This window comes from Tauraco erythrolophus, chromosome 6, assembly GCF_009769465.1.
Source record: "Tauraco erythrolophus isolate bTauEry1 chromosome 6, bTauEry1.pri, whole genome shotgun sequence".
Classification (NCBI taxonomy): Eukaryota; Metazoa; Chordata; class Aves; order Musophagiformes; family Musophagidae; genus Tauraco; species Tauraco erythrolophus.
In genome coordinates this window covers 48,935,947-48,962,578 of record NC_141470.1, presented here as the reverse complement: position 1 = coordinate 48,962,578, position 26,632 = coordinate 48,935,947, and the positions used below count along the sequence as shown (strand labels likewise).

General features: G+C 40.4%; 1 protein-coding gene across 20 annotated transcripts in view; it reads right to left on the bottom strand.

Moving 5' to 3' along the window:
• Positions 1–26,632, bottom strand: part of NRXN3 (neurexin 3) — a 1,026,565-nt gene that overhangs the window by 744,045 nt on the left and 255,888 nt on the right. For all 20 annotated transcript variants that reach the window (XM_086613885.1, XM_086613892.1, XM_086613886.1 and 17 more), the window contains one exon: positions 3,553–3,991. In XM_086613885.1, coding sequence (XP_086470011.1) covers positions 3,553–3,991 — 439 coding nt within the window. The remainder of the gene's footprint in view (positions 1–3,552; positions 3,992–26,632) is intronic.

Genomic DNA, 26,632 nt, shown 5'->3' with positions numbered 1-26,632 from the left:
CTCTCCCTAGCCATAAATCATTGCATCCAATTGCCTTGTCATTAAGATAGTCTGTCCTCAGAGACAACTATCCAAGCTTTAAGATTACTTCCACACCACTGCACTTTTATCATACACCCCTGCGATAAGGTGGGAGAGTTTAGTTAACAGAGTTAGCTCTATTTTGTGTCTCTGTGAGAAAGTGCAGTAGTGTACTCGTGCTTCTTCTTCAGTTGTAACAGGTGTCTTAGAGAACAGCACGTATGACACAGACACAAGGTATTTCATGTGTGTGATGTTCAGTAATGATTTAGGAATAAAGTCAGAGGCAGCAGAGTGCCAGAAGCAACAGAGGCATTACAAATTAAAGGCTGAAAGAGAACCAGGGTTATTTGATGAATCATTTTGTAAAAATAAGCTGCAGCACAGCAGACATTTTCCCTTTTACAAAGTAAGAAAGAGAAGATGTGACAATACACCTATAGTCGTAAAACGCAGCATGTCACGGAGCCACGGGATCACAGCCCCCCTTCCACCATCTCTGCTGTTACACCTCAAAAGTAGCATGTGAAGTATATATTACTCAAAAGACTAGAACAACCCAAAATGCTGGAGGGCTGACCTCCAGACAGCTACTACTATGGAGGAAACAACACAACCTGCAAAAAGCCACAAAGGTAAAGAAACAGCCCAAAAGAGGAGAAATACTGGATGCCAAGGAGAAGTGTAAAACCTGGAGAAAGAGTATGAGATGATAAAAGGAAAAAGGCTAGACAGCACCCTAAACTTTCTGCAAGTGCTTTGTACCCTGCAACTATTCTTGTAAGGAGATGGTACTAGCTCAGATGCACAGCACTTTTAAGACCAAGCTGCTGAGATGGAGAAATTCTGAATTGAAGAAGCAGTCACATGAGCTGACATCCTTCCCCTCACCCCCCCACCCCCCAATCCCATATTTGCAACTCTATTTAGGTAGATCAAATCCCATCTTGAGAGATCAGAAGCATCTCAGTATCTCCTTGCCAGTCCCTTAGGCCCTTCATACAGGGCTAGAGAACAAACAGACCAAAAGACTCCAGTTACTGAGGGCACAGCTGGCATACAAAGCAGTGCACTGATGTAACCATAGACCAAAACCTTCCAGTAAAATTTTTAGTGCCTGAGTGGGTGGGACAACTTGTGTGTTTTGTAGTCAATGACCAGCCAAAAACATTGTCTTGAGTAACATGCTCAGTGTTCCCCAGCCAGAAACTGTGACAGGTTTTGTGGACACTTCATAGGAGCTTTCCTCAAGGACACAAAGGTTACAGAACACTAGGTGTCCATGTCCACACTGTCAGCTTCTGTCAGAGTAGAGAGAAAAAACAGCTTTTGTTGCTCTGGCAGTCAACACAGACCAAAGCATACACAAAGCCTAAGGGGACCAGAGGTGCCAGAGATGAGTTGAGCACAACTGCCACACTTCCCCAGCATTTGCACTCCTGCATTAGTATGTTGCAGTAGTGAATATGCGGATTTTTAGGCTATTTTACTAAGCTCAGCAGAGCCTGAAGTTTTGACTGTTACAGAAATGGGATGAAGGATGGCACCTAATAAGTTCATTATTCCAGTTCAGTTTCTAGATGACAGGCACCTACATTTAAAAAAAAAAAAAAATTAAAAAATCTCCAAGGAGTAACTATTCTCTGGTCCACATGTGGGAGAAAAGCCACAGACTAAACAAGAGGACATCCTGAACTTGCTACTCACACCTACCAAAACGATCACTGGATAAGAGTGGTTGATGCTTGCTAAAGGTATGGTGTGAAGAAATAAACGCCAGTGTCCTGGTTTTCCAAGGAGACAAGACACTAGTCACTAGGACCATTAACCCAGTACTCCTCAGCAGAAATCGCAATTAAAAAGAGCATCAACAAGAGCAAAGTGCTTCCAATTCAAAGTCTGTTATCTTTAATCAGCGTCCAGAACACCACAAACCTTCCTGCCAAGTGACAAACAAGCCAGTCCTACAGTCTCATCCACCAAGTAGCAATGCCTTCTGTCGCATTCTCCTAGTCCAAATGAACATGAATTCTTCTTCCTAGGTTTTTATGGACTTTCTTAACAGAGAGCTCAGTGTCATTTCTGTTTCTTCGCCTCCTGCAGCTGTCTCTCCAGGGACCAGACAGTCTCCAAGTGAGCAAGCAAAACTGAAGGCAGTGCTGAATGCAACTAATTGAGTTTATCCTTGGAAGTTAATTAAATTTTAGCAATTCAAAAGAAATCAAAGCTCCATTTATTTATTTATGGCTTCCTTTATAAAATGTTCCTATCGATGTCTTTAGGAGATAACAATATATAACCACACATATTAAGTCCTAGTAGAGCACCATGCCAAATACAAAGAAACTCCTCACATCATCAAAGAAAAAACTAGCTTCAGGCAAAGACCTGTTCAAACAGCTAGGCTTTGCATGGTATCCAAAAGTCAGCTCTTTTGAAAACTCAAGGGAAGCAAATTCTAGCACTGTGTTCTCTCTACTGATGGCATTCAGGAACTGGAAACATAAAATTAGGGACCTAAAGCTATCATCTGGAGATCACCAGACAAATCTCAAATCCACTTGCAAATTTAAGCAATATTCCCTTTGAAAGGATATACGGCCAGGCTTTGAGATGCCAACAGTTCAGGAAGAATTCGAGTACAATTGTTCACATATTCTCAAGATGAAGTTACAGTATTTGATCATTTTGTTTCCTTGTACAATTTCAGAGTACATCATGAGTATGTTTAGCTTGATATCCAGCACTAGAAAAAAATAAAATACTTCTTGGTAATTGCACAGTAGGTATATCATTAGAAATAAACTAAACCAAATTTTTGAAAATGAGAAGCTGCGAGGAAAAAAAAAGGGAAAATCCACTGAATGCTGACTCAGATATTAAGACTATAATTTGGCATCCAAGAGACAGTAGAGAAAACTAACTGAAAACTACAAGACACTAAAGGAAACAGAATAGGATGAAAACGTTGATTTGTTGCCATAACTTTGTCACTGGTTGTGCCCATTACTTTTATTTTCCCCATGACAAGATCCTAAACCCTTGCTCTTAAAAGACACAAGATCCACAAGAACATGGTAATATTAGGTCACAGCAATAAGTTTTCATTTGGTTTCTACTGAGTATCTTTTTGAACAGAAACCCAAAGTAAATCAATGAGGATTTCTCAAACCAGTAACCAAGCAATAATGGTTATGAAGGATCTTAAACCTTACTGTGGTCTACAAAGAAGTCATCACCATAATTATGCATGTAATTGCAAAGATAGGTCCAGAGTATCTGAAGATTGTGAATAAAATATTAATAGACTGCCTCTGTGATGTGCTATCCGAAGTTCACACTAAACATTTAATGAAAAGCTAGCCATTCACGTCTTTGCTTTGCTGGATAAACATCACTGGAGTAACACTAAGTTTTTTTTTTAAGAAGTTCACTCATATCTAGCAGGTTTTGAAGGTTCTGAGAATTAATACACAGCCCTAGGTCTGAATCTGAAAAATTAATATACTTAAGAAAAAGTCATTGCTCTACCTGATCTTCCGTCTCGTTGAATATCTACATGATACCACTCTCCATCGTTGGCTTTCTTCTGGGTGGCCTTGACTTTAATGGTCCCAGAGCCCATGTCCAGAAGCAAGTAAAGGTTCCCATCTAGAAGCTCAACTGCAAAGAAGTCTACCTTTGTATTTTTCTGGCTTCTGGCATCTTTCCTCTCCTGAGGCTTGCCATGGGTGAAAAGAATCAGTCCATTGGGTTCAGTGGTTCGGAAATCAAACGAGATGGAGCCCATCCTTTTGGTATTCCATTTAGGCAGACTAATGTAGGCCTCAGGTGTTTCAAAGCTGATGGGGTCCAGTGTAGCCACATTCTCACATACAAATTTCACTTCCCCGTAGATCTTCATCTTGGTATCACCAATCCGTGCCAAGCGAGACAGCTCCAGACGAATGTCGTTATTCTTATAAACAACCTGCCAGACACAAGGAAAAATATCATACATCAATCTTGCATACAGTACAAATACCTCAATTACTTTCAGCCGTGGGAGATAAACTTCTTCCAAAAGGCAGTGGGCAGCAGAAAGGAGACCACGCAAGAGTCTGACATCATGATAGAGGGACAGAGCACAACCAGGAGTGTTTATAGAAATGACAGCAACAGGACTTTGCGACGACTATAGATCAGATAACCAGGCAGAAGAGAACATTTAACTGAAGGACAGTGAGAACAATTAACTCTACCAGAGGCCCACTCTGCTGTAAAATCTTTTGTACATAAAATACAGTGTGCGTCTGGTACCACGCTGTTATATTTGCATAAATCCCATACAAAATACATAACAATGTGTAACGTCCGTGTCCATCTCTGCTAGCCACAGCAGGGAACTCTGTACCACCACTGTCATTTCTTTATTATTCCTATAAGCCCACTTAACTACTACGAGAGAGATGCAAAAAAATTTAAGCAAGTTGCTGTGAACTGTTGGTGATTACCCTGTGGCTCCTAAAGAGTGAGAAGAGAAAAATAAACAAAGACTTAAAGATTCTCTGACTAAGAAATCTTAGATTGCTACAGGCACAAACTTACTACAGAGATATCCGCATAGCTTACCCTTCCTTCAAGAAACCTACACTCTATGGGATAACATATAAAAGCCTGTACATATTTAGTACCTGGCCTCTTATGCTCTCTGGGTTAAGGACCAGGACTCTGGACTCTATGTTGCTATATGGATGGAAAATAGCCAAGAGTCTCAAACAGACAAGCACTCCAGAGCATGCCTGGCTTGCTCAGAAGCCCAGAACTCCTGCTCTTCTCTTTCTCACAGGCATAGAATTAATTCCTTGCAAAGACGACTCCTCTCTGCTCCGTGCCGTTCTCACAGAGGCAGAGACTGCAGAAGGCACAAACCTGAAACTTTTGTAAACTGTACTTCCTCTCAACCACCTTCCATGGTTCCTCAACCCAGAGCTGGCACATACATCAAGCAAAAGCATTTCTGCAACTAGCACAATTTCAATTGAATTCATGTTCTGCAACACTACTGAAGACTCCAATTTTTTCCAAGGAGTTATTTTAAAATACTTTGTGTCTGTTATGTATAGCATATACGTACATATATATATTTGATTTCTGCTTTCAAAATGCTTGCAGGATGAATTATCAGCAATTTCCTATGAAGTGAGAAGGGAAAGGAGATATGCATTGTTTATTCTACAAATAGGACAGGAAAGTCAGAGAAACAAGCGCGCAGTAATTATTAAAAGGCAAACAAGGGAGTGAAAGAGGGATAAGCTTCTAAAGTAGGTGACCTCAGGATGAAAAATAAATGAAATCACAATTCAGCACATTTGTAGCAAGTGAAGAATTTCCAGCTTTCACTAAGCATTAAAGGAGAATTTTCCCAGTGCAGACAGCACAGCATAAAACATTCCTGTTGCAAAGGCAAAACACCCTACATCAGAGCAAAAGAAGCCAGCTGTTAATTCCCATTTGGACTCATGGCACAAAGCTGTAGTTCCTCCCAGCAGAGGACAGTATTGACCCACAACAGCTTGTTTTGCTCCGGTTCCCACTAGAGCACTCTCTCCGCCCTGGCACAGACTCCAAAAACATTCAATCTATTAATATCTGCAACAGGGATAAAATATAGTTTCAATTTGTGGGACTGTAGTAGTTTCATTCTATGGATTAACCATGTCAAATGCTCTCGCTAGACAGACCATACACCTCCTTCCAGTGACTCAGCACGGCTGTGCGTTACAGCCTCTCCCTCTTGCCAGACAAGGAGGCGCACCTCAGTCAGACAGCAGAGACGAGCTGCAGCTACCTTTGCATCCAGGAAAGGCACACGTGATAAGTGCGAGGTGGACTCCATGCACCTGCCTCTAACTGGACTGCCCAGGATTTCTGCACGTACTTTCTGTGTGCAACAAGTCCAGTGCGTTCCACAAACATTAGTTCTGAGTACTGCATGCAGTCCTGTCTCTGCATGTCAAAGAAACAGAGGAGCTAAAGGTATAGAGAAAAATAAATAGAACAATTAAGAGGACAGAGCAGGATACTTTACGAGGATAGCCTGAAAAGGCCAGGGGTCTCATATTTGGAGAGGATCGAGAAAAAATACGACTGAAGTTTACAGAAGATGGAGAAGGTTAATGTAGAACTGCTCTTTGCCAAATCCAGCTATAACAGAAGTGGAGGCACTTGCTGAAACTTGTAGGATATCAGTTGAAAATGGATTTTTAGAAGCACTTATTTACATAGAGGGTAGTGAACTTCTGGGGAAACGCAGAGGGTCTGCCTCTGGGAAGACTTTCAAAGGACCTAGAGAACATTACATGTGTTGTCCCAAAACCTGGAGTTCGTTCACCCAGTGTGCAATATGCCAATCCACACACAGAGTAGAGGTATTTCCTTTTATTACATATATACATATATATGGGTGCCTGTCCCAAGACAAAGTTCCAAATTGATGGTTATTTATACATAAAACATTAACATATTCATCTTCCTAATACATATACATTGCTGTTCTGATAAATGATTGGTTAAAATGTCTTCACCTAGAATGCAAACTAGAACACATGCTCAATTTCCTACTTCTATAGTTCTCTTTTGAGTAGATGGTATCATTTGGGTAGATGGTCAATGAGTCAGTGGTCCCAATCTTCCCCTGTCAGAATTACCTTTCCCCTACCTACTGCTTTGTTTTGTCAGTTTCAGGCTGTTCTTCATGGGTTGCTGATTAAGTAATTCAGCACTTTAAACTTCTGCTTTAGACAGATATATACAATAGCATATTGTTTTAAGATCCTGGTCCTACAATTTCCCTAAGTCTGGAAGAGTTAATTTCTAACCTATAGTATTTTGACATCACATGGAGTTAGTTATAACCCAGAAAGTCACTAACAATAGAGCATCTGAGAGCAAGTTTGAAAGAAAGGACCAAGAAAGCAAGCACAAAGGAAGACTTGGGGAAGAGAGGAGAAAGGATGTTGAATAGATACAAGTGTTCTGAATCTGATCTTTTCAAAGAAACAGATTCACCTCAATTTGAATCTCTATTGTTCAAGTGTTTGTTGTTCTACATTATTTTCTTTAAAAAAAAACCCAACAAACTCTCAGTCTAGCTTGAGAAATTTAAAAAGCACATGTGTTTAAGGAAAAAGTTCAAGTGTTTGCACAGTCAACTTGAGGTGTCATTGACAGGCACATTTGGACATCATCAAGATCTTGATGTATAATCAGGTCCACTAGACCACTCAGCACTATAAACAAGAGGATAAAAACAATACTTGGGTGTAAAACCAAGGTGAATCATGATGTAGAATTCCCTATGGAATCCCTTCAGTCAGGACTCCTGATTCCTGAGCAGGAATAGAGAGACAACACAGTACCTATGGCTTGGGCAATGAAATGCTCAGACAGCTTCTGATAGCCGCAGTTCAATTGTTAAACCAAAGGTTAAAGAATGAGAAAAGGGAATATAATTAAACGACTGGAATGCATGTCCTATAGTGAAGAACATTTAAATTCAGTCTGTTTAATAGGTAGAGGTTAAAGGGTGATTTGATTACAATCTATGAGTACCTGTGCAGAAAATGGAATTTGACAATAGAGGGCTCTTCAATCCATGTGACAAAGGAATAATGGGATCCGGGGGCTAGAAATTGAAGTTAGAGAAATTCACTTTTTAAAATATTATTACTTATTTTTACATGAGGGTAATTTGCTATTGAAATAATTTACTACAGGTTATGGTGTGTTCTCTGCTACTGGCAAACTTTAAATTAAAATAATATCTTGTTTTCTCTAAAAGACATAGTGAGACAGGAATTAATTATATAGCAAATCAGCCTAGATTATCATAATGGCTCTTTCTGGCCTCATAACCTATGAATCTTTGTGGTTTAATGAAATTAACAGATGCTTCAGTGCAGTTTTCCAGGACAGATGAAACACATTCTTCCCAACTGTTAAAACTGCTCGGCAAAGAAGAAGATGCTTGTGCCAATTCTGGTCTGACTTGCCACCAGTGCTTTCAGTGAGGCTTTTTTTTCATATGTTTGTGATCCTACCTCGCAATCTACCATTAAAAAAGGAAGGCAAGTAAAAGGTCTAGGACAAAAACCCATTTGATTCTACAGTTTTAAGTATATGAGCTTCAAGGACTAGTTTCTTAAAGAGTCACCTGCTGCAAGCCAGAGAAGAAATGTTTTCATGTTTCACTGAGGAAGCTATCTGTCAGCAGTAGGACCCATCATCTGCATAACACTTTCTATCTCATAGTCTCATTTTACCAGCAATCTCAAACTGACTTGAGGGCTCTTCAGGATATACCAAAATACTGATTGAAACCCACACCCCCAACTCCAAATGAGGTCATGACCGACAGAGAGCTGTCCCTTACGAGGACATAGTCTTCTAGTGCCACTCTGGGACATGGCTTCTGTAACAACTTAGAAGTACACAAAGCAATGAAAGCAGTGCCATAAATTTGTCCATTTTTATCAGATGGCTTTCTGAACAAAGCCAATGTTGCCTGTTTAAACAAGACACAAGCTTGAGTCTATCCCATGTCTGATATATGTATCAGAGAAAGTTAAGAGGCTTAAGAGAGTCAAGGAGATGATTCTTGGCACAGACATACACACCTACTCTACAGTCATTCCAGGAAGGAAGGTAGAAAAAGAGAAAGTGGTAGAAAAAGAGAAAGTGGAAGAAAATGACTAGCAAAAGCTATGCTCAGAGCATTTGAAAAGTAACTTTCATGCTTCCAATCCTAAAATCGCTTTATATTCCAAAAATGAAATAAGAACAATGAAAAAAGTGATTTTTCCTTTTCCATGAGGACTGCTTCTAAATACACTTTAACAGAGGAATATTTTGGCTGTGCAATGCCTTTGTTTAATGAATTGGACCAGTACAGATGTATGGTCAGGGACAGGATAGTCCAGATACACACAGTCTCTGATGATCAGCAGTAGAATTCCATGACATTCGAGACATTTTGAGGGATAAAAAGATACACAGTAAATCAGGTTTCCTTTAAATCTGCTGAGAAAGAAGAGTTTGTTTTAAGCTGAGCTAAAAGAAATCGGCAATCTAGTCTTGAGGTTTCTTAAAAACGGCAGCTTTGCAATTCTGAAGCATTCAAGGAATTTCTCCAGCTAAACTTACAAGAAGCTTCACTCATGGGTTAATGAGAGCTCTAATCAGATGGCTTTTCACAATGATGAAAAGCATCTCTCTGCAATCAAGTGAAGATGCAGCTAGAGAGGGAGCAACAAAAGTGAGGGAAAATGATGTGTTAGACTTGGCCAGTAGTCAATATAAAATTCCTCTCTAAGTTGGTGCTATTAAGCAGAAAACACGGTTTTCGGGGCAGGCTGGACACAGGCATGCTTGAAAGGGGAATGGCCATTGATAGCCTGGCAAATTAGAAGGCAACCATCATGAACGATCATGAAAAAGGGCAATCAATCACCTGAAGGCTGTGTAAGTTTAGCTAGCTAGGAAAAACAACTCTGAAGTTCAGCCAAGTTGTTCACCTACTGCATCCTGTGCATCATCAATTGCTTTTTTCTGTCATTGGCTGCCCCCCTTCACCAACTGCCTGCATCACTTCTCAGAAGGGCTGACTGAGAGACATTCATCCTAGAGCCTAAGACTTCCTTAAAGGCACCTGCACTGAACCAGACAAGCTCCTGCAGCTGAATAAATTACAGTTTATCAGCAGGTTTACCAGAACTATGTGTTTCTAGCCTGCCCCACACAGCAAGTAAAAATAAACACTCCAGCTAACAACGATTTACTTTGTATGCAGTGATGCAAGGCTTCAGTGATGGGTAGCTAAAGCTGCCATACTTACTTAAAGAACTGTATGTGGACTGTGCATACCTGATCTAAACATCTTTGATGGTTCACTGGGATAACAACTGTATTCAAGTAATAAACACAATCATCACTCACCACACTGAAAGAGTTAATTTATCTGTCATGAAAAACAATATGCCAAACATTGATGATCAGTAACTGAAACCAATCAAATAGGACTCGAATATGATTTATGCTTTGTTGACTAAAATAATGCAATCCTACATTTCATCTGATTTATCTTTAACAAAGAATATGTATTTGCCCAGCAAAACATAGGAATGTAGTGAGTAAAACACTTAAACAGTAAGGCAGAACTATTTCAAGCTTTCCTATAAAAATTTTTCCACCTTACAAATCAATTATAGGTTTTGAATAACTTCAAGTTTTGTGGAAAACTGCAGAAGAGAGAAGAGATTGATTTAGTTTCAGAAGACTTATAGGAAGATACAGCAAAACATTCCCTGAAGTAAAATATAAAGAAAAAGAAAGAAACGGGATTCAAGGTGTCAGTAAAAAAAGGGCTGAAAAGGCCAGGTGGAATTTCTTCAACTGGTCTAGTGAGAACATTTCCTTAACAGATACTGAGAGACAGAGAACTCAATACTTCGTTATGGTCACAACTATCCTTTAAGCCAAAAACTAAGCCCCTGCTTCTCATGAGAATTCAGGACATTGGAGTGTGTTCATAGTGACTACAGACATGACACCAACTCAAATCATTCACAGGGAATCTCAGAATGAACTTGAACAGATTAAGGCAGATCAAGCATCTTGCAGCCTTATCTTTCACCTTGGAATACACCAAGATAAAGACCAAACATTTCTATCTATGCCTTTTTGGAATAAGACTTGAGATTTTTTGCCTAACAATCAACCAAATGTATGAATAGGAGAGATTCCAAACTTTAGGGGGGAAAAAAGTTGCTTTACAGCAATTTATTGAAGTTCTAATACATGTCTAGAGCGGTACAATACGTTGTTGCATATACTGAGCCTGCTGCTTCTTGAGTTAGTTATGAATATTGCAAAGCAACTAAAACGTCAAATGCTCTACAGCTTTACTTATTCTTGGTGTTGCATCACAGCATTCATACTATAGAAAAGCAGGGTTGTGAATCAACTTGCTTCTTGGATTCCTTCCTTTTAACAGGTAGCAAGGAGGAGAGAATTTATTTTATCACATGGGTGGATTTCTGCATCCTCCCAGCTGGTATACACTGACTGCTAATTCATTTAGTCTACTGTTGAAGAAAATCTTGATTTCGAAGGGAATAACAGACCCGACAATTGCATCTCGAGACAAACATGATGGGAATATTAGAATTTATATATATTTATTTGTGAAAAAAGGCATGACACTGTATAGGGGGGGGGAGAAGCCTTTATAGTTGCAAGAGAAATGCTGCTGAAGGATTCTATATTAGCCTCAAAGACTAAAGTCGTTTCCTCAGCTACCAAAAAGGCACAGCATAGGCAGCAGTAAGATTAAGTAGAATTGGTTGTAGCATGGACTATGATTTGAGGATGAATGCTTTTTTTGTGGTGGAAGTGTCAAGAACTCTTCTTTCATTGTTACGGAAACTTTAAATTCTGCAATAAGTGAAGAAAGGGATCGCAAGAAATAAGGTGGAGTTTCTGGATTTCTAAAAATATCATTTTTCCACAGCTTTTCTAAGCAATGGTGAGAAAGCCACCTAAACCCAGTATCTCCAAAATTAAATTCCTCACATCATGGTGGCCAACTTGAGGTCAAGGAATTGCTTTTGCCGAAGTGCCTATTAGCCAAAAGCTGTAAGTGAAGACAAGGAGACATTTTGTCTTTACTGCTAAAGCTAAAAGAAATACTCTGAGAAATTAGACTTAGATTTCTCAGTCTGTTCTTAAAACTAGCTGATACTTGTTCACATTTAGATGAAAAAGTAACTGACTGATATTCGACAGCAGCAGAGTTCACTGTGTTTAAGGCATTTCACTGTGGACTCAGGTGCACAAACTCGAACTTCCCTCTTGCTTCATATTCTATTCAACCATCTAGGAACAGAGAGGAATAAAAGCTGCAGGACAGTGAAGCCTAGACAGCTAGCTATGATGCTCCTTACTTGTGTCACAGGCCATAGACACAGGCATACCTCATGCTAGCCCTGAAAAGTAACTTGTACCTTGGACACGCCTCTAGATATAAGAAGGGCATAGACGAGATATATCAGTATTTTACAAATATTCATGCATATATACTAATGAGGAAATGCTACATTCTACACTGAACCTGTATAGTGCAGAGGTAAAAAAATACAGAAGAAAGAAACATTTAATGGCTACAAACAGAAAATCAGTCATTGGGTGGATTGAATGATGCATCTTGGAACATAGGGAGACATCGGAGGAGACAGTGCTGTACTCTGCTGGAGATCATGTGCAGTTTGGAGAATTGCACTTCAAGAAAGGAGTGGGACTATTGAAAAGATTTCTGAGGAGAGCAATAAGAATAAACAGAGGTCTAGAAAATAGAAGAAAGATTGAAAGTATTACTTCGTTTTAACATAAAGAAAACTGCAAGGAGACGTTATAACAGTGTTCAAATATAAAAAGGCTGCTACAAAGCAGAAAGGAACAATCTGTTCTTTGTATCTGTGCTGAAAAGGACAAGAAATAATGGGCAAAAATTACAGTAAGGAAGTGTTAGAATTGATGTTAGGAAAAGCGTTTTTAATTTAAAAACAGTGAAGCGCTGGTAGAGATTGCCTGAGGAGCAACCATCACTGGAGACCTTTAATTACAGGTTAAACAAATTGCTGTCAAGACTCACACAGATGTCATTGATTTTGTCTTGGGACAGTGGAAGTGGAAAGGATTAAATAACCTCTCATGGTCCATTCCAGGTTTATTTTATGTGATTCTGTGTTTGGTGGGGGGGACATGAGAAAGGTGAAATTACTGTGTAGCTAAAGACTTTCCTAATGTTTGATGCACAGAAAGGAGGAATAAACCTTTTATTAACACAATTCTTATACCTCACAAATTTGAAGAGCTTAAATTTACAAATGAACTTCCTGGCTAATGAAGGTTTGACAGCTTTTTTAGAATTTAAAAAAAAAATAAAGAAGAAAAAATCTAAATCATCATCATAGAAGCTTATTTACCAGCATGCAGTAGTTGACTTCAATTACATTCAGTTCTGTATTGAGCTTATATAGACATTCACCAGATACAGAATGCTCTGCTCCTCCCAAACGCATCCTGAAATCCCAGATTTGTCTAGCCAGCACAAGCTAAATCTGTCTAGCTTGGTGCTGTGATGAGTATGTCAGGAAATGATTACTGTCAAGTGTCTTAAGGATTTCATCTGAAAGGCAGAGAGGAATTATTTTAGGATAGTCCCATTGATCATTTTAAGGCTTGAACCTTATTACACAAGACACTGAACACCGTATCAGACAACGACTTAGCAAATAGCACACCACTTAGCGATTCCATTGTATTTCAAATCCACCTAAGGTTGTGCAAGTACAAAAAACCTATCTCAAGAAATAGATCTGTTTAGTATGGCTGGGTGAATGTTTCCATCGGGATGGCTTTCTAACACAGAGTTCCATTTTCTTAACAGAGAATCAGCAATGAAATGCTTTACTTCAAGCCATTGCAATCCAAAACCGGCACATTTAGTTTCATCAAATTTAACAGAAAAGCTTTTGCATGAACTTACCACAATATAAAACAGTATTTTCAAGGCATTGCGTTTACTTTTGATAGCGGTCCTCATTTTTACCTCTGGTCTGCACTCTCTAGGGAAATACTTTCAAATGACACAATATCAGCGCCCCACCTGATATCAGAAGACACATGACTGGTTTTGCCACAAAGCAGCTTGACAAAATACTCTGGCCCCTATGGGACAATGGTGCACAAGGGCCCTACAGGACAGCTACCACTTGAAGCTGCACTGGATGGGAAAATACAGTTCTTGTTAAACCAGCTCCAGAATATTTTGGGTCAGCTCAACAGTTAATATTAAATATTTTGATTCAGGGAATATCAGAATGTTACATATGAATTCAATTCTGAAATTTTGAGGGATTTCATTTAAAAAAAAATTCTTACCAGCAGCAATGAAAACAAACATGCGCTAGAAGAAGTTCTTTTGGGACAGGAACTCCTCATTTCTCTCAGCTTTTCATTTCAGTGATAAAACGTGTTTTAATGAGAACACCAATGTTTAAAGTCTTCTGTGAAAATACTGAACAGATATTGCTCGCTTACAGGTATGCAGGTTTTCCCCACTATTTATCTTCCCTAGCCAATACGCCTTGAGCCTACTTCACAAGAATATCCCTGGCAGGTACAGGAAGGTGGTTCAGTCTCCATATGACAGTCAAGCATTAGTCTCACCACCCAGGCTTCCAACGTGCTAGGCAAATTGTGCCAACCACAGTGGCATTTTCCATATTTTTGTCACTGGTCCAGTGAAAAACAAATTGGAAATATTTACCATTACATATGGGAGAGCACATGCTTAAAAGTAAGCACTGCTCAAATAACGATGCAATTAGAGCAACAGAGGAAACATTTAGTGGATTTAGTATTGTGTAGACTTAGTCCACCAACATAAAGTGGTGTTGCTGGAGAAGGATGGTGTCACTGATAGTAGCAGGATGATAGCAGCTGGGGGTGCTGCCTTCCATTTTGTGTCTCCCTCTCTCATGCTTAGCACAAAATTCACAGGGGCACTAGCATCTCCTTCCATCTGCAATGGCAGTTAAAGAAAGAGGCATGCCTTCAGCTGGGCTCTCTTGTGAGGGAGCAAAGACATGCTGGGTCTGCTGAAGAAGTGCCATCGGCAGTATCCCACAGCTGACACCATCTGTCATAGTGCACTACACAGGTCCAAGTGGACTGGGGAGGAGGAGAATGACCTGTTTCCATATGTCCAGACTGAAATACTATGGGTTTTCTAACACCTCGCTTGTTGCCCTGTGCAAAAACCTGTCAACATGGGTATCTCTCCAGGGCCTCTTTGCTCACTTCTGTTCAAATTCCAAGGCATGGAACAAAGTTCAAACACTCCATAGTTCGGATTCCTCAGAAGTCTATCTGCATTGGGCCTTATCTTGTGCAAAAACAAGGAGGTGAGGAGCTAGTTATTTGCTTGATTATTTGCTGGAGGGGACAGGGAATGTAATTAATTCCCTATGTACAAGAGACATCAAGAGAAAAATACTGTGATCTTATAACCCCACCATGACGCTAAAAAGAATCAGAAAACTCTTTTACATTTTTTCATACAGGTATCTAGAAACTGTCAGCTGTGACGTCCAGCTCTACAGCTTCCAGCACTAACAAAAGGAACAGAGATAAAAATATTTTTTTTTTTTTTTTTTAAATCTATCTTCTGTTTGGGACTGATTCCCAGTTACCACCATGCCAAAAAGTCTAGTCCATCTATTCATTCAGAAGCCACCCAGCTGCACCAGTCACAGCTTTAGTGCAGAGCATGACAATGAGACCACAAAAGGGAGGCTGGGAATGGGACAGCTCCCCCTCACCTGCTCGTATGGTCCCACCGGGCCTCCAGAGAACCCCTCACTGACACAATCATCTTCCTAGCTCCCACCATCCTCACAGGTGTCTTGGGGAATAGCATTAAAACAGTTCAGAGTCCAGTGGAGCTGCCAGAGCCCACCAGGGCTGTTGGCAAAACTTCCCCTTCATCCCTTGCTGTGATGTGGAAGCTGTGTGTGTGGAGTGTGAGTCCAGCTGCTCCCGGGGGATAAGAGGGGAGGGGGAAGCCACCAGCACAGCCAGAACGCTGCAGCCATAGCGCGAGAGCGTTAAGGAAAGTACATGAAAGGAGAAAGAAACAAAAACCAAAAACAACTGTGACGATTTCCAGTGGAAGCACTGAAATGAGAAGCAGAAATGGGAGACAGAAGAGGGCCTAAGCACCCCATTCAGCGCTAAATTACACTTCCTTCTCAGGGCAGGTGGGGTGCTGCAATCAGGAGCAGCGAGAGCTCTTCCATAAGGAGAGGGGTCAGGGCTGAAGTCAGCACGGAGCACCAGACAAAAGAGGCGGCTGATTAGCTGGGTCCCAGCACACTGGCCTGATTCTGCAAAATGCTGAGAGCTCTTCATCCTGCGCTGTCTCTGGAGTGGGCCTATGACTATGTATTTTTTCCTTTTGAAAAAAGAAAATAAAAAGAAATGAGGGGACAGGCTTTTCCCCAAAGGGGGCTGGAAAAAACACATTGCTCCATTGTACAAACACTTTCCGTAAGGAATTCCTACAGGGCATTTTAAGTTACTCTGTGAATATTAGTGTCTCAATGCTAACCCATTGTATTATCTCCCACTTCCCCATGAAGGGCCACTATCTCCAATTTACAGAAAGAGGAAGCAAAACAGAGGGAACTGAATATTCTTGGCAGATTCATACAGCAAGTCAGTAGATGATTGGAAAGAACATCTCTTCTTCCTAATTACTACCCTGTGCCTAAAGAATAGCTGGAGGAAATTGCTCCAAAATGCTTTGGTGACACAGATCACTGTAAATAATCTATTAACCTCTTTCAGCTTTGAAATTCAATAATGTGAATATGAAATGGCAATAAACTTTGTCCTTTGTTTACTTGTCCTACAATGCCATTTTAATGCATCCAGGCACAGGGTTCCCATCCCCTCTGTGAGGAACTTCGTATTACATATAAGGGAGACTGATCTCACATCTAAGAAAGCTTATTTGATACAAGCCTAATTTACAATATTATCTTACATTCTCTGCTTTGCTCAGTACTATCTTACTGCTTAAGATAGATCTATAGCAGATCTTAAGCAGAGCTGCAGAGCTTACATTGTTCAAATACTAACAGGCAGAAAACAAAATCTGCCTTAGCCATTGTTTGGCCAAAATTCTCCATTTAAGTCCTTCGACCCTTTCTGGTTAACTGGACTGCCCATCCACTTTTGTCATTCAAGTCCCAACAACCCTTCCATACATTCACTGAGTTCTGAGACACTACTGTGGCAGAAGCAAACACTCTTAGAACATGGTGAATTTCCATTTCTGGAGTCACTTTCTTTGGAGGAGGGGGTTGAGAAAGGGGCTCTGCACTCGTTATTACCCAGACCACATTGACCAGAATGATAGAAATGATTGTTTCATCTGTGTGGCACTCTTAAAGAACCAAGTGTTTCTCCTTTATGGCAGTTTTAATCTCCTTGCATAGAGCAAGCACTCTCAAAAAAAATCATAAAATAGATAGAAATCAGTCAGCCATTCTTCTTCTAATATACCAAGAAAGTTTGATTGTGTCTCACATTGGCCACTGAAGGAAAAAAGAGGGGAATAAGAGGAAATAGCTGACATAGTCACAAAACTTTTAAAAAAAAAATCCTCAAAGCAAGGACACACACGTATGCCTCAGTGCAGGCCTGGTTGCTGATGTCTAGACATGTAATCAACTTACATGCTGTATTTGTTTGCCAGTATGTGCCTATGAATATTTGCACTTACATAAATATATCCATACATTGCGCATACACGCATAAGAGGTATATGAGTTTACAAATTCACATATAGATCTGAACAGCAGATCTCTGCATTGGTACCTAGGGGCACACGTGTGGGTTTATACACATTGGTAAACAGTACCTGTATGCACGTTACTATATGTACACACATGCGTACGCATCTCTCCACCTGTGATTCCTATGCAATGCACATGGTTTTCCAGAACAGTAAATTTAAGTGTGCTTATGATTAGTATTAGAGGAATGCTCACTGTCTGCATGTGGATCCCCACAAGCGTATGTTCTCATGCAGGTGTGCCGCCAACAAACTGATTGTTATTCTGTTAACTGCTCTCCTCCTCTTATCCTGAAGGTAGCTCAGAAAGAAAGAGCATACCTTGTTTTGTGAAATACTACACAAGGATGGAGTTACCATTTTCTAGAGAAAAGACCAGCAGAGGTGAGATTACATCAGAATTCTTGTGACTGCAAATTCAGCCTTTGCATATCCACACCCTTCAGTATATCTAGAAGTGAGATTTCAGTTCAGAAGATGGAACTAACTTTGCTGTATGTGACATTGGACTGTGTGCTGAATGGGACTTAGCAGGAGCTAAGGGGCAAGACAAGGGGCAATGGCTTTAAACTGAAAGAGGGGAGATTTCCATTAGATATAAGGAAGAAATTTTTTACATTGAGGGTGGTGAAACACTGGAACAGGTTGCCCAGAGAAGTTGTGGCTGCCCCATCCCTGGAAGTGTTCAAGGCCAGGTTGGATGAGGCTTTGAGAAACCTGGTGTAGTGGAGGGTTTCCCTGCCCATGGCAGGGGAGATGAAACTAGATGATCTTTGAGGTCCGTTCCAACCCAAACCCTTCTATGATTCTATGCTCCTTCCTGCATTTCTTTTTCTGTCACCTCGGCATGGTCAAACCTGAAAAGAGCACAGACAAGGGAGAAAACAAAGAACACAGCAAAAGGAGCTTCTAAGTGGAGTATTTCTAATGTAAGTTATCCTGGTTTGGGCATGTTCTTGCCTGCAGCCCTGTTCCAAGCTGAAATAACTCAATGTCATCTCTGATTGTTCTACTACTCTAAAGAGGCAAGCAAGGAAAAAAAAAAAAAAAAAACCACAAACACAACAATCACATACAAAGGCTAGTGTGCAGAATATAAAGAGGTAGATGCTGAAAAGTACATTGCTAAAGAATGCATGTTCAACCCATGATGTGTTCCAGCATCACTCTGTCTTGCCATTCCCAGGCAGGAATTGTTCTGCTTGGCTTGGGTCCTTCATACATAAGGCACTCAAAAGGAGAGGATTAGTGATGATGATTATGGGACACAAAGTGCTGCTGTTTTCTACACTGTACTGTTTCTTTCTTCTCTTTCTTCGCCTTTGAAAGGGCTGCACTTTTCAGCTGCCCTACACTTCCCCATTTTGCTTTGGGAACAATATAAACAGTAACCAAAAAAGGCAAATTATTTCCCTAACTCCTCAGTCACTCTGTCAATAAAGTCGGTATGGTTTTATAATACAATTCCATTGCCCTCAAAAGTGCAAGTATCTCATGCTGTTCTGGCATCCACAAGCCTGACACCTCTCACTGCAAACCCATCATCTGCATGTGAGTCTATCAACAGGTATGACTAAGGGTAAGAATTATTTTCCAAGAGCTTCCAAAACAAAAGATGGGTTGCAGACATCTGTCCAAGATCCTGTTAGCCCCTCACAAAGCCACAGAGAAGCCAAAAGTCCTGAACTGCTGTTTCTGCACTGTGCTACCAACTAGTTTTGTCCTGCCTAGGCTAACATGCCTCCTAAAGGCAGACCATCAGCTTCTTGCTACATTCTTCCTTGCTTCTGTGGAAGTATTATACCCCAGGAAGTTTAACACTTAAATTAGCTCGAAGCAAGAGAATAAACCCCTTTGTGTTGATGACGCTCTGCAAAGTTCACCTCCATGTTCATGAAAAAAGCGTAAAAGGCATAGTCACTGTCTTCTAAAAAGAAGTTTCTTATTCCCAGGCTGAACATAAAATTTATGCCAGTAAAGGAACATTATTATTACATTGTTATTACTGTTACTATGATTACTATTGATTATTACACGTTGGAGACACTGGTGTGGTTGAGGAAGCAAGGAGGTAGCAAGTGGCAGTTGAAAGGATTTCTCTGACACAGAAAAGCATAAGGATCATCCTGTACCACTTTCCAAAAACTTAGGACTGGAGGTTCATTCCAGCGTCCTAGGGTCCCTTGCATGAAAAAAAATAGGGGCCCTAAGTGGAAATACACAAACAGGCATACTTTAATTTAAGCCTTGCATCTGATTTTATGGAAGAAGTGTTATTAATAAAGCTTTCCAGGTGACAGAGAGAGACCTGAGGCAGCACACTGGAGAAAGGGCCACTGCCCAAAGTCTGAATCCTAGCACGGCTGAACTACAAACCAGAGAGAGACTCCCAGATACTGGAAAGCAGTCTTGACACCTAAGGTGGATTCTGGAAAAGGACAAGAAGATATCTAAAATTCAGTTTACTTATCACTTTGACATGCATATAATAATACATACTCAGACACATTCTCATTTCAGTTCAGCCCGGTGCTAGATTATAGATTTAGGATCAAAGACTGTAAGTTAACTCTCACACAATGGGAACCGTATCTAAGCCTTGCGAACAGTGACTATGAAAAGAGCGCGTGTGTCTTGGTACATAACCAATTGAACATGAAATGCCTTTGTAAAGCAGTTGCTAAGAGAGCTAATATGAGTCTTCAGTGTCTAAGCAGGAATCTATCAAGAAAGTACAGAGAAAAGACACTGACTACGTATATAGCATTAGTGAAACCATTTAATAATACTGTGGCCTGTTATCTTGCGCATGCTTTTAAAAAGATGTTAAAAAACTTCAAAGAACACAGAAAAGTACTACAGTGATTTCAAGTCTCAGTCTTGTACTTTGCTAGGTGACCTATCCAATGAATTCCATCTATTTCATTCAAAGGTAGGTTACAAGCTGATCCAAATCTACATGCCACACAAAGCTGCACAGGGAGAAGTTCTCTGGAAGAGGAGGTCTGCTTTAATTTAGGAGACAAAAGCATAACCATATATGGTGGCTATCCAAATCACAACTATTTAGTCTGGAAGTAATGTGCAATGTTTCCTAGTTGATCTAATTAACCAATTAAGTCCTCAAATCATGACAGGATTCATTGGTAGTTAAAAAAAAAAGTTATATCTCAATACAGAAATCCATGAAAATCCCAAGGTGGCAATGGTTTGTTTAAAAGGTTCGGCATATAAAATTTATGAAATATACAACAAACTTTTTTTTTCCTCTGTCAGATATAAATACATGAAGGACATCAGTGCTTGTACTATGAGAGGATGTCAAAGTATTTTGCACACCATAAGAACAAAAGAGGATGTTGATCAGCTACCGGGAATAAATATGCTTTATTTTTAATTTCACAGACTTGGGTCACTTGTTCCAAAGTCTTAGAAGAGCTGAATGAGAAGATTTCTGATCCACTGAGGTTTATTTTTAATCTTGGAATAACAGAAAGATAAGAGAAGAATAAAAGAATAATAACATTGTGTGAATGTTTTAAAAAGCCAAACAGAACAAGATGTATAACTGCAGAAGGGTTTAGCCTGCAGGAGACATCAACCCTGGAGGAAATACCACAACAGCTTCTATTCAAAGTGCTTAATAAAAACATTAAAGGATAGGAATACAATACTTAATGTCATTAGACCTTCCTGTTTAAAAGGAGTTTCTGTCCAATAAACCTGATATCATTTGAATGACAATGGTAAAGGCATAGATGAAACATTTTTAAAGGCATTTGTCTGAATACCAGAAAACAGCTCTGCTTAAATTAACAGCACACAAGAACAAAACAAGACATAATATTAGATGGATAGATAGATAGTCCTGAGCCGGCAAATCTGAAAAAGTAGTTGTCAGTGTGGCATCATTACTCAAAAGAGGATTTTCTGATGTACCATAAGGATCCATATTTGATCTAAAAGTATTAAATATTTTACCATTTACCTAGAAGTAAACATAAAAAGCACTGAAGATAATACTTGAAGGTAACACCAAGTTTGATTGGGCACTAAATAACTTTAAAGACAGAGCAGTCACACAGAGTGATTCACAGAGCATGGAAGTCCAGGCCTTTTAAATCCAAGCGAGTTTTGAAACATTTGAATACTAAAACATATGAGCTTATGAACATGGAAGACGGGCCATGAACTGCAGAACCAGCAAGGGGAAGCTGCGAGGGAGCTGCACTCTGCAAAACTGCAACTTTGAAAATAATTTAGGAAACACTGGAGGAAAGCGTGAGCTTCTAGTAAAGCGCTATGGCCAAAAGGGACAGGCCAGTCTCGGGATATGTGACTACAATAAGCAATATATAGCATTGCTGCAACATGCATTTAAAGCCTAGGTATAACTCTAATGTCTACATTTTCTTAAAGAAAGGAGTCTAAAAATTTGCAAAGAATACATCAAGCAGCTTAAACATGATTTGAGAACTAAAATAAATGTCTTACAGTAAAAGACAAGAAACTCCATCTGTTTAGTTTTTCAGAAGACACATAAAGAAGGGACTTGATTATAGTGAATAAGGGAAAAAACTCTGGATTTCTGAAGTATTTTTGTTCCAGTAGAAAAGTGCACCACAAGAATCAACATTTGGGAGCTATTGTCAGACAAATTCCAAATGGATATAAGGCCCAATTGCTTTTTAAAGTAGGGGGCAATTACACATCACGACAACTTACCGAGTAAAGTAATAGATTGTCATTTAATGTCTTCATATTAAGGCTTTTTAAAACATAGCCTCCCCAAGTGAGGCCGAAAATTATTAGGTTTAATGTGAGGGAAATAGGAGAAATAGAGGGTTGATGTTTCTTCTATATGAACACTCTGAAACTCTGTGTAAGTGGGGATGTTCATATAATCAACAGAAGGCTGACCTAGCTGGCTGTGGTGATTGTTTTGGTCATAAAAGCCTCTGACACTTTGAAACCCTTACACACCACAAATCACTCAATTAGTGACAGGACAGGTGGCTGCAGATTCACTTCGAGTAGCAGGCATTTGTTTTCTACTCAGTTGAGTAACAGATGAGGAGTTATAGCTCTTGGTTCCGATTCCTGATCCTGTCACTTGTCTGTTGGATAACTTTTGACAGTTTTTCTAATGGTCTCTTAGTTGAGGAAGTCAGTAATTAACTAATTAAATAGCACTAATATATCTCATTCTCCAAATAATAATCCTTTGTGTTTTAGTTGCTTTTTAAATTTTCTTGTTGTTCAGTCTCCAGTACCCAAAATGCTAAGAAACCCAGGTGTGAGAAACCTTACTTGTCCTTAAGACATCTTTAGCAGCAGCAAACTGAACACAAAACAAGCAGCTCTTTGTAGAAATGCTTCCACGTTAATACACTGAAGGAGACAATGGCACTCCTGGCAGAAGATGGACAAGGTGACCTGATAGGTGTTCACTATTTCTAATACCTATGATTCTCTCAAGTTTGTCCCAGTAGGGTAGTCTCTTTTCATCCCACAGCACCAGTCCACCTCTTTGAGGCAGTAAAAAAAACCCTGCTGCTTGGTTTTTAAGTCTCCTGCAAAAGACAACCCCACATAGATTGAGCACTTGGAAAAAGGGCCCAGTTGGGCAGTAATAAACCTTCTTAACAGTTTCTTCCACAGTTACAGCCACAGGGAAAGAAATACACATAATCACAATGTGAACATTAGTCCTGTATGGAAAGATTCCCAAATCCAAGTTAAAGTCCGGGAGCTGTCTGCTGCTGCCGCAGCCTATACTGATCTGGAGAGATTTCCCTACTGGAAATGCTCCAAGCCTTTACAGAATTCTCAATTCCATACATGGAAAGATCACTCAGTACTGAAAGGCAGACGCCTTTGTCATGCAGGTCAGAGGCAGTTTTACAGCTGCTCTTGTTAATATCCTCATTTTGGATTGATTGTTTTGAAGGCGTTAATAAGTAGAAGTGGTGAAAGCAGCCAACCTATCTTGCATTTCTCTGCAAACATCCAGGATTCATCTAGCCCTCCTTATTGCTCTTTTTACTTAAAGCAACTTCCTCAAATGTAGGCTGCCCAACACACACGTGAACACTTGTCTTTATTCAAATAGGCATCGTTACACCTCTGATCAACATGTGGCACTCCAGCCTTCTCTGAACCCTTCCCTCTCTGTTCCTCCAGCTCCTCCTACACACATCTCTCACTTCCACTCCTACACATTATTGCCTGATTTTGTGCAAACCTCTGTGTCAGACCTTATGCCAAATTGACTCTCTGCTCCGATATTCCACTGCTCAGCTGCCTTCACCCTCAGCTGTGCGCAGTCCTTCAGGAACATTACCTTGCTGTGCAATACTTGCAATAAGGGGTTAGGTGGATCATGGCCTCTGATGGGTTGCGGCACGTTGTAGTCAATAACAGGCAAAGCAAATGGAATATCTACTTGAAAATATTACAGGGAGCCTAGAAATGGTGTAGCCACACCAGGAAATATTTAAACATAAAATCCTCCGTATTACATTGGATCAGCATCCTGTATCTGAAAACTGCCTCTTCAAATACCCAGGCAAGTCTAACAGAGCAGCTGTGCAGCAATACTCCCCTAAAACCATTTCACGGACTCCACTTATTTGGGGCCAGAAGAGTCCGCATGCAGAAGCTGATGTCTTTGTATTTTATATACCATCAAGGACTTTTCTTCTGGGAGCCTTTCCAGTCACAAAAACATCCCACAGCAAGGATTTCCATGACTTTAATTTCTGTCATATTTCTTTTTGTTTGTTCTGAAGCTTGCCCTGCCTTTGTCTTTTGATGCCACTTATTCCCTCTATTTGAAAAGAAACTGAATGACAGTTCCCTTTGATTCTCCCACATCACACATGATTTCATATCCCACTATCATATCCTTTGTCAATTCTGTTATGAACAGCCATAGTCTGTTTGGCTGCTCCTTGCATAGAAGTGTCTCTCATGATCTTTGATGATCTTTGCTGCTCTTCTCTCCTTTCTGAGATTAAAAGGACAGAATGGCAGTGTCCAGTGTGGTTTTATTTAATGACATAATTATATTTTCTGTATTGTTCTCTATTCCCTTCCCCAAAATTTCTAACATTAGATGTGCTTATTTGACCAATATTGACCACCAAGCAAATATTTTCAAAGAATTCTTTACCAGAACATCAGAATAAACTCAAAAGCCATCATTGTATATAGAAAATTGAGATTATTTTCCCTCTCTTCCAATATATACACATCTCAATTTATACTTACGTACGTTTAATTTAATCTGCCATTTCTTTGTCCAGTCATTCAGCATTACTGGGCCATCCCTCTGTAGGACTGCACGTGGTCCTCACCTGAATACTATCATATTCTCAGCAAAACATATGCCTTCTCCATCCACATCCCTTTCCATTTATAATTCCACTAATGAATCTTCAGATCTCAGCATGGACCCCAGAAGTCTTCTCCACTGGGGCCTTCTCATGAGAAAATTGCCTATTTAGTCCTACATTCTGTTTTTTTACCTTCCAATCAGTTCTTCCTCTGACCTTTTTTTGCCTATTGCTTTTTCAGTTCTTGAAGACCCTTTTGGTGAGACACCTCACTGAAAGACTTCTGCAAGGTGGACTACATTTACCAGAACTCTCCTGTCCATGCACTTACTGAGGCCTCAATAAATCCCAGTTGCCACAGCTAAAATACAATGCCAGTACTATTCATAAGTCCTTGCTGCCACCATCAAAGCTCATCTGCTGCACTCCAGATAAGTGAAGTCCATGAAATGGTTTTAGGGGACTATTGCTACACAGCCGCTCTGTTAGACTTGCCTATGTATTTGAGGAGGTGGTTTTCAGATATAGGTCTTTGACATGGTCCTCAACACCATCCTTCTGTCTAAACCAGAGAGACATGGATTTGATGAGTGGACTATTCAGCAGATGAGGAATTGGTTGGATGGTCACATACAGAGGGTAGTGGTCAATGGCTTGATGTCCAGATGGAGATCAGTGACAAGTGATGTCCCTCAGGGGTCCATATTGACCATCAATGACATAGCAAGATCAAGTGCACCCTCAGCAAATTTGCAGACGACAACAAGCTGAGTGGTGCAGTTGACAGGCCTGAGGGATGGGATGCCATCCAGAGGGACCTCGACAAGCTTGAGAAGTGGGTCCATGTGCAAGATCCTGCACCTGGGTCAGGGCAAGCCTCAGTATCAATGCAGGTTGGAGGATGAAGGGATTGAGAGCAGCTCTGCAGAGGAGGACTTTGGGGTATTGGTGGATGAAAAGCCAGACATGAGCCTGCAATGTGCACTTGCAGCCCAGAAAGCCAACCATATCCTGGGCTGCATCAAAAGAAGTGTGGCCAGCAGGTTGAGGGAGATGATTCTGTTCCTCTACTCTGTTCTCATGAGACCCCACCAGGAATACTGCGTTCAGCTCTGGCGTCCACAACACAGGCAAGACATGGACTTGTTGAAGGAGGTCCAGAGGAGAGCCACAAAGATGATCAGAGGAATGGAACACCTCTCCTATCAAGACAGGCTGAGAGACTTCGGGTTCTTCAGCCTGGTGAAGGCTCTGGAGAGATCTTACTGCAGCCTTTCAGTACTTATAGGGGGCTTATAAAAAAGATGGGGACAAATTTTTACCAAGGCCTGTTGCAACCGAACAAGGGGCAATGGTTTTAAACTAAAAGAGGATAGTCTTAGACTGGATATAAGGAAGAAATTTTTTACAGTGAGGGTGGGGAAACACTGGAACAGGTTTCCCAGAGAGGTCATACATGCCCCATCCCTGGAAGTGTTCAAGGTCAGGCTGGACGGGTCTGAACAACCTGATCTAGTTGAAGATGTCCCTGCTCATTGCAGGGGGGCTGGACTAGATGACCCTTAAAGGTCTCTTTCAACCCAAACCTTTCTATGATTCTTACCAAAGGAAGAAACCAAGTCTTTCCTACATGAACCAAGTCTTTCCCATACACTCCAGTTGCAAAACCAAAGAGGAAACCAGCTTCCAGAAGCAATGGATAAACAGAGCTGGAATCAAGTTTTAAAAACTAGCTGCGGTTTCCCCACAGACCCAAAACTCCTAAGAAGAGATAGAAGTAGTGATTTAAAAAACACAATGTCAGAGCTGTCAT